This window comes from Myotis lucifugus, unplaced genomic scaffold (assembly GCF_000147115.1).
Source record: "Myotis lucifugus unplaced genomic scaffold, Myoluc2.0 scaffold_26, whole genome shotgun sequence".
Lineage (NCBI taxonomy): Eukaryota > Metazoa > Chordata > Mammalia > Chiroptera > Vespertilionidae > Myotis > Myotis lucifugus.
This window is the reverse complement of record NW_005871074.1, coordinates 8919507-8932975: the sequence shown is the minus strand read 5'-3', so window position 1 is coordinate 8932975 and position 13469 is coordinate 8919507. Positions and strand designations below refer to the sequence as shown.

General features: G+C 42.0%; 1 protein-coding gene across 1 annotated transcript in view; it reads right to left on the bottom strand.

Moving 5' to 3' along the window:
• The window catches only part of ADAM32 (ADAM metallopeptidase domain 32), a 94764-nt gene that overhangs the window by 19855 nt on the left and 61440 nt on the right, over window positions 1-13469 (bottom strand). Inside the window, 5 exon segments of the mRNA XM_023751825.1 lie at window positions 2621-2704; window positions 4866-5049; window positions 6700-6805; window positions 11801-11820; window positions 13298-13324. Coding sequence (XP_023607593.1) covers window positions 2621-2704; window positions 4866-5049; window positions 6700-6805; window positions 11801-11820; window positions 13298-13324 — 421 coding nt within the window.

Below are 13469 nucleotides of genomic sequence, written 5' to 3'. Positions count from 1 at the left end.
AGGGCTGGCTGGCCAACCTCCTGCAGCCCCTCCCCCTGGCTCACCCCTGCCCTGACCACCCCCCCCAGTAGGGGGTAGAGTCAGCCAGCCAACGTCCCGCAGCCCCACCCTTGGTTGGCCCCTCCCCCAATAGACCCCCACAACCCTGATCGGCCCACAGCCCCTTCCCCTGGCCGGCCCCGCCCCAATGGGCCACCTCCACCCTGATCAGCCTGCAGCCCATCCACCTAGCCAGCCCCACCCCTCATCACCCTCCCACCCCAATAGGGGGCAGGGCCATCTTGCCAACCACTCATGGCCCCTCCCCCAGGCCACTGGCCCCCAATTGGCCCCCAACCCCAATCGGTGGTGGGGTACACCAGCCAAACACCCACAGTCCCTCCCCCCAGCTGGCCAGGCCCTGATTGGGTCCCAATAGGGGCGGGCCAGCTAGTCAACCTCCCACCATCTCCTCCTCCCAACAGGCCCAGCCCTGATCTGCCCCAATTGGGGCTGGCCTGGCTGGACCCCACCTGTGCATGAATTTGTGCACTGGGCCTCTAGTTCTTATATAAGACAAAATAGACTTTAATCCAAATAGTAAAAAGACAAAACAAAGGTCATTATATAATGATAAAGGGTCAACACTTTTAAAAGACATAACAATCATAATATACACACTCAACTCTGGAGCACCTAATATATTAAGCAAATACTAACAGGTCTGAAAGAAGAAATTGAGAGCAATACAATAAAAGTGGGACACTTCAATACACCACTTTCAACAATCTACACTAATAAAAGAGAAACATGGTAATTGGCGTACGACCGCTACCCTTCCCATTGGCTAATCAGCATATCCTTATGCAAATTAACTGTCAGCCAAGATGGCGGCCGGCAGCCAGGCAGCTGGAAGCGAACATGAGGCTTGCTTGCTCCAGGGACTGCACACTCCAACGTTCCCCACCTGACTTGCCAGCCTCTGAGCCGGCAGTTTGAAACATTCTAACAAATATAGGCCGGGATCTCAGAGCTGAAGTTATACATTGTTTCAATTATAGAACCGAAACAAAACAGATACCTGCTCTCAGAGCTAGAGCCAGAGCAAAAGCTGGCCCAGAATAAAATAAAAAAGAGGAGCGGTTGGGAGCTTCAATCAACAACCGCCAGCCTGAAAGCAGCCCTCAGCCCCTCACCCAGACTGGCCAGGCACCCCAGTGGGGACCCCCACCCTGAAGGGTGTGTGACCAGCTGCAAACAGCCATCATCCCCTCATCCAGGCTGGCCAGGCACCCCAGTGGGGACCCCCACCCCGATCCGGGACACCCTTCAAGACAAACCAGCCGGCCCCCAGGCCTCTATCCTATATAGTAAAAGGGTAATATGCCTCCTGGCACCGGGATCAGCGTGACAGGGGGCAGCACCCAAATCCCCTGATCGCCCTGTGGCTCTGTGTGTGACAGGGTGCGGCGTCCCAACCCCCTGATCGGCCCTGCTCTGTGTGTGACAGGGTGCGGCGCCCAACCCCCCCACCACCACCACCACCACCACAGGCCCTGCTGTGTGTGTGACAGGGTAGAGCCATAACCTCCCCATTGGCCCTGCCCTGAGTGTGACAGTGGCGGCGCCCCAACCCCCTGATCGGCCCTGCTCTGTGGGTGATAGAGGGCGGTGCCTTAACTCCCCTATCGGCCCTACTCTGTGCGTGACAGGGGGGAGCTCTCTCAACCCCCTGATTGGCCCTGCTCTGTGCGTGACAGGGTACGGAGCCCCAACCCCCCTGATGGTCCCTGCTCTGTGCGTGACAGGGGGCAGCACCCAACCCCCTGATTGGCTCTGCTCTGTGCGTGACAGGGGGTGGTGCCGCAACCTCCCATCGACCTGCCTTGAGTGTGACAGGTGGCAGTGCCCAACCCCCCAATCGGCCCTACCCTGAGCGTGACTGAGGGTAGCATCGCAACCTCCCAATCCGCCCTGCTCTGTGCATGACAGGGGCGGTGCCCCAACTCCCAATCAGCCTGCTCTGAGCCTGACCAGGGGCTGCACCTAGGGATTGGGCGTGCCCTCTGCCACCCGGGAGCAGGCCTAAGCCAGAAGGTCGTTATCTCTCGAGGGGTCCCAGACTGCGAGAAGGCACAGGCCAGGCTGGGGGACCCCCCTTCCCCCCCCCCCGAATGCACAAATTTTTGTGCACTGGGCCTCTAGTAGATATATAACCAGAAAAAAAATCACAAGGAAATGTGATGAGACTAATTGAACTAGGTATGGAACTAAACCCAGATAAGGCCCCTGGATATGTGACTGAATCCAGTTAGGACCTCTGTATTAACTTCTAAAATTCTGGTGGGCTCGTGCAGAAAACTACTTCTCTGGTGGCTGCCCAAGACAAGCCTGTAAGTTTTCTTGGTGATTAAACCTGCCACCTACCAACTGGAATGGTCTGCCTTTTTCTTCAGTCTCTCCCTGCCTTCCACATAGGGGGCCCAGTTTCAGGTTATACACATAAAGCTCTGCAGGAGGTTGCAACCCAACAATAGCATGTAGTAGGAACCCAATAAATGTTGAATTAATGAGTGATGCTGAAAAGTGCCCAAGATTAATGTGATTTGGGGAAACATATATTAATCACATGCTTACTTACTCCATGTCCACTGCACTTTGCTGAACAATTAAGGGAATCCTTCTTAAGAAACCTTGATTCTACACATTGACGATTTATACAAACCTAATGAAAAAAAATTTCCAAGTCAAAGAATTTCAGCTATCTTCACATTTTAATCATTAATTTTATAACATAAGATCATAACTATTCACTGCAACAAATATCCATTTAAGTAGTTTTTGCTATACCCCACAAATGTTTGTTTCATTTTCATTTAATTCAAAATAATTTTCAACTTCTCTTGAGATTTCTCCTTTCAGAATGCATTGCTTAATCTCCAAGTATTGTGAGATTTTTCAGGTAACTCCAATGTAAACTATATACTTTGGGTGATAGTGATATGTCAGTGTAGGTTTATCAATTGTAACAAATGTACCAACAATGTTTTATTATATAGGACTTATAGTATCATTAAAGGTTACCTGGTAAAATTTGTTTCCAGACATTATCACTAAGAAAAAGTATCCATGTTATGGAAAAGATTCTATTCTTACTAAATTGCCAACTGAATAATATCAAATCATCTATTGATTTATTTTTTTTTCCTTTTAGAAACATATTTTTATTTTTTAAAAATAATTTCACAAATCATTTTGTAGCTCTATTCTGCAAAGGGAATTATGATAACATTTTAATTCTTTAACTTATTTTTATTGTTGATACTCATTTTAATTCTTATTTTTATTGTTGACACTATTATAGCTATACCCATCCTCTGACCCCTTCCCTCTGGCCATCACCACACGCTGTTGTCTGAATCTATGGGTTATGCATTTATGTTCTTTGGCTAATCCCTTTACCTTCTTTCATCCAGTCCCCCTTTCCCCCTCTCACAGCTGTCAGTCTGTTCCATGTATCCATATCTCTGTTTCTATTTTGTTCACATAGATTCCACATATAAGTGAGATCATATGGTATGGGCACTTGGACTGTTTCCAAATCTTATCTATTATAAACTGCACTGCTATGAACATAGGGGTGCATATATTCCTTCTGATTAGTGTTTCTGGCTTCTTAGGATGTATTCCTAGAAGTGGGATCACCGAATCAAATGGTAGTTTCATTTTTAATTTTCTGAGTTGCAGAAGTATAATGATAAAATCTGGACTCCCTCCCCCCCTTTATAGGGCGCACAACCCCGTTAGAACTTTCTATAAGTGCCCATCAGTATATGAGTGGATAAAAAAAGGTGGTACATTTACATAATAGAATACTATGCAGCTGTAAAACAGAAGGAACTCTTACCTTTGCAACAGCATGAATGGACCTGGAGATTATTATTCTAAGTGAAATAAGCCAGTCAAAGAAAGATGAATACCATACGCTCTCACTTATATGTGGAATCTAATGAAAAAAATAAACTGACGAACAAAATAAAAGCAGAAGCGTGGAGACTTATCTTATTTTTACTTGTTTTGGCTCCATGGCCTAAATATATCTACTGAACCCCCAGGCATAGCCCTCCTTTGAGGAGACAATTGTGGCTCCTAGGCATGAAGAAGCAGCCGGCAAAGATCTGGTCAGGAATAAAATGAAACTTTGCAGAAAATTTATTCCCTCTATGTTTTCTCCATATTTGTGTCAGCCTCAGAAATAATGACTTATAATAACAATAAATAATAATAGCCAACCTGTATTTAACTCTTACAATGTGTTGAACATTGAGCTAATCACTTTATACTGTTATCTAATTTCATCTTCTCATTAACCCCACAGAGTAAAAGCTATTATTATCCCCACTTTACATATAATTGTAGTATCTCACACTGGTTAGTTAACTAGCAAAATGTCAAAACATAAGAGGTGAATAGTTGATTCTATGCAGTCTGAAAATTAACTTGTGATCTTATCTACTGGGCCACAAAGAGACACATATTACCCAGTTTTACTTTTATTACCTTTTCCACATACTACTTTTTACAAGAAGAAAAGTGAATTTTCATGCTAGAGAGGACTTAACTAGTGTATTTCCAAGATCTCTCCCCTCCCCACTCTAGTCCTAAAATAGTTGGTAGTTTCCTTGTTCACAACATTGAAATTCTGAAAAGGATCAAACTGTTCCATTTCCCTCTTAATATCTGAAGCCTTACTGAAGCTTATTTTCTCTTTCTCTAAATATTTAAGTTTATATAGCACTACAAATGAATTTAAAATTTGATACTGAAAATATGTGTTAAAGAAATAAATTTAATTTAACTTTAAAAATAAATTTTAAATCACTTACTCTCTCAGAATCACATTCAGAGCCATCATTGACCACCAGTGGATCTACATTTGAGCCATGAAGACTGTAGTCTAAAGTTATACATATAACATTTCGTACATAAGCATAAAGCACAGCAACATTTCTTTGAATGTAAGGAGTTAGAGTAGGGTAGGTACAAATTAATCTTCCACATATAAGATTCCTACAAATATAATAAAATTATATTATTATACATATTAGGCATTTATTGAAAATGCTTCAGATTTGCTTTATAAGAAAAAAATTTAAAAATACATGGTTCGTAATATATGGCAATATGTCTAGGGAAAATGTAATACTTTAACACTAACATTTAAAGTAAAAAAGTATAAAGCTGCTGATACAAGATTATCTTTCAATGCTACTTTTGGTCTTTTATTCACTGTGCAGATTTATATCTTATTGTCAAATAATCAATTCATGCAAGCACTTTATAGGATCTAATGGTAAACAAATTAGACCCATACCCTTATCATCTAATACTAAATGTGATGTTTTGTTGAGTTGTTCACCAGAAACCTGAATGGTTTGGTGGACCAGTTTCATCCCAATAAATTCAATTTTTAAAAAGGATAATTGTTTTTCTAGAAAAAAGTTCTACAAATGAAATAAAGAAATTCTTACAGATATTTAAGATGAGGACACATTGTAATTTAGCAGTCAGGAAAACTTCAAAGAGAACAGGCCATCTGAGTCAAAGCTTACAAGTTAGTAGGATTTTAACAGAGTAAGGCATTTCTAAACAAAAGTAAAAGCATAAGCAAATCAAGGAAATATAAAACTACATGATATATTTACCTGCCTACAAATTCCATGAGCACAAGGGCCATGTGTCATTTTCTAACTAGTATCTAGCCCAGTGTCCAGCACATAGATTATTAATAAATGTTTATTAAAACAAATTCATGACCAATATATCAAAGAGCTGGCTCTTCAGATACAGGAAAAGATTAACTTTATTTTATTAATGTATCTCTACTGTTGAAATACAAATGTCCCCCTTTTCCCCCATTGACCTTTCCACCTTGCACCCGCACCCCCCACCCCCAAGGCCTTCACTGCGCTACTGTCTATATGTTCATGGGTTATACATATATATGCATATACATGATCTCATCATACATAGGATCTAATGAACAAAATAAACTGATGAACAAAATAGATCCAGAGACACAGAAGCATGGAACAGACTGACAAATCTCAGATGGAAGAGGGGTTGGGTGGGTGGGAAGAGATTAACCAAAAAATGAACTTCATTTTAAAGACACTGGGCAGTCTTCAGCTTGGGCAAGCAATCAAATGAATGAGAACAGTATTTTTATAAAGAAAAATGAGCAGGTTCAGAAAGGAAAGGTGCAATAGACATTATTAGTTTCAACTACTATTGGATTTAGGAACCTAATGGTCATCTACATGTGCTTACAACTAGATGTAAATTTAAGCCTGTAGCACAAGAAAGATGTCAGAGCAAAGATTTTGATCTGAGATTCACTCCCATACACATGTCATACTTGGAACCACTGGCAAGAATAACACATAGGAAGAAAAACTAGTCCTGGCCAGTGTGGCTCAGTTGGTTAGAGCATCATCCTCTACACAAAAAGGCTGTGGGTTCGATTCCTGGTCAGGGCACATTCCCAGTTTGTGGGTTCAATCCCCAATCGAGACATGTACGAAGGCAACTGATCAATGTTTCTCTCTCACATCAATGTTTATCTCCCTCTTCCTCTCTCTCCCAAAAATCAATTAAAAAAAAACAACTAAAGATAGAATCTTATAGAACAAAATTATATTTAGTATTTGCATAGCATACCTCCATTGGCAGAATTTATATTGGCCTCTTTCCTTACCGCAGTTCCCAAACCTATCAAGTTGAGATTGTATTTCTTCATAGCAGGCAAATGGAGCATTTTTTGAACCTGTCAAAGTTTAAAATGTATTTGGATTAAAACTCCCTTTCTTTTTCATCTTCTTCATTGCCTCAGATATTATATCTCCTTTTCCTTTATTATTTAATTAAAAAATGTTCCCAATGAGGTTGTTGAAAAATAGAAAAATAAAAGTGAAAGGACGATGGTCATGTTATTCCTCCTTTCACTTCATTTTCTGTTCTTTTCATCACAAAAGATATGAGGTGTAAGAAGAATCACAGAAGTGTAATCTATGAGAGGGCTCTGTGAAAGAGAGCAATAAAAAGATAACACAAGAAAATTATACTTGTTTTCCTAGATTCTGAGTAGGAACTCATAAAAAGCCAGGTCTATAATGTAATCTCATTAAATAAACCTCATTGTATCTTCAAGAAGTCTTTTAAAAAGGACTAAAATTGCCAATCTTTATATATAACTATTTTTTACTTTGTTACTATATTAGTTTTACTACCAAAATATTGGCAGCTTACACCCTCTTATAATGTCAGTTTTTAGAAGTCAGAAGTCCAGCAAGGCAGAAGTGATCTCTCTACATCTCTCTACCCAGGGTCTCACTAGAAGGGTCTCACTAGAAGTTATTGGCTGAGGCTGAAGTCTTCCTGTGAGCTGATTATTGGTGGAATTCAGGGGGGGGGGGTTGCAGTCATAGCTTCATTTTCTTACAATCTGCCAAGGATTGATCTTGGCTCCTAGGAATTGCCCCCATGTCCTAGTCACATGGCCCTTCAAAACATGGCAGCTTAGCCCGGCCAGCATTGCTCAGTGGTTGAGCATCAACCTATGAACCAGGAGTTCATGGTTCAATTCCCAGTCAGGGCACATGCCCGGATAGTGGGCTCGATCCCCAGTGTGGGGCATACAGGAGGCATCTGATCAATAATTCTCTCTCATCGTTGATGTTTCTATCTCTCTACCTTTCCCCTCCTCTTTGAAATCAATTAAAAAATATATATAACACAACCATGGGAGCTTATTTATTCTAAGCCAGCAAGAGAATCTGTCTGACATCTCCCATCTTTTAAGGGCTCACATAATTAGGTCAGACCCACTCACAATGATCTCAATTCACTCAAAGTTAACTGATGGTGGACCTTAAACACGCCTTCAAAGTTCCTTTCTCACTATATAACCTAATAACAAGAATGATATCCCATCATATGTTCACTGGTTCTGCCAAACTCAAACGGCACTATCCAAAGCATGTACAACAGGAGAGTCTGGGGGGCCATTTCAGAATTCTGCACAGCCCAGTTACCTACTCTAAAATGAGTCTCACTAAGCCTAACTGCTTCATCCACAAAAGCAGATGATAGTATCTACCTCAGTAGACTGTTATGAGAATTAAGATGATGTTTATTTAGTCACTGTTAGTTTTCAACTATTCCTTCTCTATATTTTTAAGATCAAGAAGGTTTCTCCTGTTTACCTGCCCCTTCCATGATTTACATTTTCCCCACTATTTTTTTTAATCTTTTATCTTCTAATTCAATATCTTTCCACCATTTTTAAATATTGGTCCATTGTGTATATACCATAAAGACAGGCAATGTTATTTTTTAGAATTCACAATCTATACATATAAAAGCCTAAGCGTCCATTACGACGGAACCACTGGTTGCTTTGACGCACACTGAGCAGGCAGGCAAGCGAGCGGTTAGGAGCGAATGGTCCTGGATTGCGAGAGGGATGTCCAAGGGGTCCTGGATTGTGAGAGGGTGCAGGCCAGGCTGAGGGACCCCCTCCCCCATGCACAAATTTCATGCACCAGGCCTCTATTGTTTAATAAGTTCAATTGTGACTTTGAGATACCAGGTTAGGAATGCCAATGCAGGAATTGTTAAACATCATGATAATATCCAAGGAAATTCAGAAACTGGATAACTCAGCCCAGTTTGGAGAGAGACTATACAAGAATATGTTAGTCACAGAGAAGTCAATGAATTCTGTTAAAAGTGATGTTTTTCATCTAGTCCAATTCTTATTAGTCCATCTATTGCATCTAAAGGTACCAATGAGCCATATTATTAACTTCCCCCTTGAACGCTTCTTATTAGTTAAAGACTTTCTCTCAGATCAGTCTGGGTTTTCCAGGATGAGATAAAAACACTAAAAGGGCAGCACTTTGCAAATGTGAAATCACATGTCAAATATTCCCTTAAGTCCACCATACTGACCAAGTCTACTGAGTAAAAAATTTGCCCTCTGATATTCCAAATAATATAATTAGATTCCCTTATCCTATTATCAAAGAATATGAGGTACAATAAAATACTGAACATAACCTAATATCTGATTCACCTCATCTCATGACTAACAGGCATTTACAATTGAACATATCCTAAAACCAAATTCAGTTTTACCCCTAGACTTCCTTGTTTCAGTTTATGGAACCATTTAGTAAACCAGATATTCAGGCTAACACTTAGGGATCATCCTTGATTTACTTTATCCCACATTTCCTGCCTCCACTATGTAATCCAACTCTTATTGACATTACCTCCTAAATACAGCCTGAGCATGGCCACTGCTCTCTCACCTTCTCCATGGCCATCAAAGGTACAAACTTCATTATAAGATGACTAAATTCTGAAAATCTAATGTATAGCATTAGGTGCATTATATACTTGCAATTATATACTAGAAAGTACCTTACATACTTGAAGATTGCTAAGAGATTAAATCTTAAATATTCTCACCACACAAAAATAGGATTGGTAATTATGTGACATGATGGAAGTATTAGCTAAATGTTATGGTGCTAATCACTTCACAATATCTGAGAATCAAATCAACACATTGTACAACTAAACTTATACAATGTTGTATGTCAATTATATCTCAATAAAGGTGGGGGTAAGGAAGACTTAAACATTAAGACTTGAAACAATAAAACCCCTAAAAGAAAACATAAGAAAAAAGCTCTTAGACAGCAGTCCAGGCAATAATTTTTTGCATATGATACAAAAACACAGGCAACAAAAGCAAAAATAGACAAGTGGGGCTGCATTAAACTAAAAAAATTTCTCAGCAAAGGAAAGAATCAACACAGGGAAAAGAAGCCCCCACCCTGCGTGAGCCGGTGGGTCTATGGCTGGCCGACGCTCTCTGACGCCTCCCACCTTCCAGGGCTCTCAACTGCTGCTCTAGGACAAACATTGCCAACAAGACTGCCACCATCACAGGATGAATCTAAAGGACTTAATTGCCTGGAGAAAAAAAATGGCAGAGGCTTAGACGGACGTGTTGGTGCTTTGTCCCGGAGCAGATAGGGGCGAGCAGCTGAAACGGGTAACAATCAGCCCGATCAAGCTGGGGAGGTTCAGCTGAGAGACAGTCTGCAGCCAGGAAAGACAGAGAACTCCTAAAAAATGCGGATGGTTAGAGATTGAGGCTGAAACCTCCCCCTGGGCGCCAGCGCAGCGGCGAGACCGCGCCATCTTGGGTAGCTGTTACCGGCATCCAGAGATCGGCTACTAACCCGGCGGCTACTAACCTGGAGGCAACGACTCGCAAGCAGCGCGACTGCAAGAGCCCAGAGGAGACCTGCATCCCTCCACGGAAAGGTTAGACTTACCCCAAAGGTGCGGTTTGCAGTTCAGGTTGGAGCGAGGGGTGCGCGCGCGGGCGCAGGGGGAAATCTGCGCCCTCCAAAATCCGCGCCCATAGAGGCCAGCGTGACCCGCAAGTGGGGAGGGCTCCCGCAGGGCTGCTGCCAGAAGGTAACACTATAAATGAGCCCATAGTTGGACTGGATGCAAAAGGGCTACCTCAGAGTTTCCCTGATAGCCGGCTGCTTGTTGCTGGGGGCTTGAGCGCGCACAGACACTCCGCGCAGTTCTGGAGGGTGGAACCCTGCGAGTTCGAACAGCTTCCCAGGCTCTTGTTTGCACACTTCCTCTTACTTCTGTGAGTTTGATTGTTGACCCCAGTGCATGTGACTGCCCAGTTGGGGTCACTAGCAGAGCTTGTAGGGGAAGATTGTTTTTGGGGAGCCTGGGAAACAGAGCTGGGAGTGGTGCCTGGGGAGCCAGCTCTGGGCGGAGCTGGTTCAGGTACAATAGAGAGCTCCTGGTCAGAGAGAACTTATAGCCTCGGAGGTCAATCCAGACACACTGCCACCCAGAGGCAGAGCCACGAACTGACTCTTCTGTACATACAGATAAGGCAATAAGGGGATTTTACGGCCGGCCTTAACACTTGGGTTGCGGGAAACGAGTTAAGTCGGCTTGCGTGAATTGCGCGTACTCCGCGGGAGCCGTCTTAAACTCGGTTCATATAGATTTGCGGTGGAGTGCGGGAAACGTGTAAACTCGGGCCGATTGTAACTGCGTATTACCAAATATTTCATTTCAATCGAACCCATACTTCAAAAGATATAGGCATTTTAACGCGCCATCTTATATTTTGGCGGGAAATTCACCCGCAACCCAAGTGTTAAAATCAGGACTGTGGCTTACAACACGGAGGAACAGTGTATCAGAGGGAAATTCAACATTCTCCTGAATTCCGGGCGTGCCAATAAGAAGAGTAGAAGATCTGAAGCACCTGCATTACTGCACATTTTTATTTTTATTTTTTTAAATTACTTTTTCTCCTTTTAACTAAGAAAATATTTTTTTTCTTTTTTTCTTTTTTCTTTTTCTCCATCACCTGATTTTGCCCTTTCAGCTACTACATTTTTATTTTTAACTAGTATTATTACCGCTACCATTTTACCATTCTTTAAAGTGTCATTTTATTTTGTCTTTATTTTATTTTGGGACTAACGTTCTCCATTCTATTTTCATCGTTCCTTTAGCAACATTTTTCTCTACCTCAATTTGCCTCTGTGCTAAACAATCTTCCCCACTTTTTCCCTTTTGCTGTCCTGTTTCTCTTACCCTACTCCAGCTTTTGATTTTCCCTACTCTTTTTACCCCCTGTCAAAATTTAACCCTGCTTATATATCCTACGTCCAATCCCCTGTTCTAAATCCTTATACACCTTTCCCTTATCTTCCTTCACTATCCAATTTTTTTTTCTTTTTTTCTCTTCTTCTTCTTCTTTTCTCTCTCCATTGTTTTATTGTTGTTTGCTTGATTGACGAGTATATTTGGGGTTTTTTTTTTTAGGATTGTTTGTGAGGTTAGACTGCTTATTCTTTTTATTTTCCTGCCCCTCCCTCTCCCCCCCCCCCCCCCCGGTTATTTCTGTGCTTCTGTTTCCCCTTGCGTCGCTTGATATTATTGGTTGTTTGTAGTTTGTATTCATCTCCAGGAATCTGTTGCTGTAATTTGTTGGTATTAGTGGCGGACCTATAGGAGTTTTCTCCTCATATAAATAGTCTCTTCCCCTTTTATACTTCATTCTCTTTTCTCTCTTACTTTTTTTTTCTTTTTTTTTTCTTTTTTTTTCTCCTCTTTTTCCCCTCCCTTTTCCCAATTTCATTTTTGCAATCCTTTTTTTCTTTCTTTCTTTTTTCTCTTCTACCTTTTTCTCTTCTTTCCCCCTTATCTCCCAACTCTCTTAGCTCGGGTGGCCACCTTTATTTGTGGTTAGTAATATCGTAAATACAATAGTGTTCAGTGCCTGGTACGTTGTGCCTTGTTGTGTTGTATTTTGTGCCTTTAAATCAACGCAGCAGATTCAAGCAACAGCGGCCTCCTGATCACCACACGCTCTGCCTGGGGAACAGTTGCTGTGTGTGAAGCCTCCCTCCACCAGCCAGAAGAGCCACCACAGCTGTGAACAGCACCCACCAGAGGCTCTGCTATCAACAGAGGAGCCGCTGCTACCACAACCGCTCAAGGAGCAACCACAGACCGAGGAGCCACTGCCACCCAGGGAGCAGCCACTGCCACCCAGGGTCCAGCCACTGAACGACTCAACAACTAGTCATGTCAGTGAGATCAAACATGGGTAGACAAAGAAACCCCCAAAGGAAAGAAAAGGAGGACTCGCCAGAAAAGCAGCTAAGTGAGACAGAGATATGCAACATGACGGAAAAAGAATTCAGAATAAGGTTCCTAGAGTACATGCACCGGATGTTCAAGAAGCAAGAAGAAACAGATGAAAAACTCAACTACGTATGCAAGAAGCTAGAAGAAACAGGTGAAAAAATCAACAACTTAAGTAAGTCCCAAGAAGAAATGAAGAGCGACATAGCTGCAATAAAAAACACCATTGAAAGTATCAACAGTAGACTGGGAGAAGCGGAGGACCGAATCAGTGAATTAGAAGACAAGGAAGCAAAACACACTCAAACTGTACTGCAAATGGAGAAAAAAATTAAAAGACAGGAGGAGAGCCTAAGGAAGCTTTGGGACAACATGAAACGAAACAACATACGAATAATAGGGGTGCCAGAACAACAGAAAGATGAACATGGATTAGAAAACCTATTCGAAGAAATAATATCAGAAAACTTCCCTGAGGTGGGGAAGAAAAAAGTCACACAAGCCCAGAGAGTCCCAAACAAGGTGAACCCGAAAAGACCCACACCAAGACACATCATAATTACCATGGCAAATGTTCAGGATAAAGAGAGAATCTTACAGGCTGCAAGAGAGAGACGGAAAGTAACATACAAGGGATCTCCCATTAGATTATCAAATGATTTCTCAACAGAAACACATCAGGCGCAGAAAAGAATGGACGGAAATCTACAAAGTGA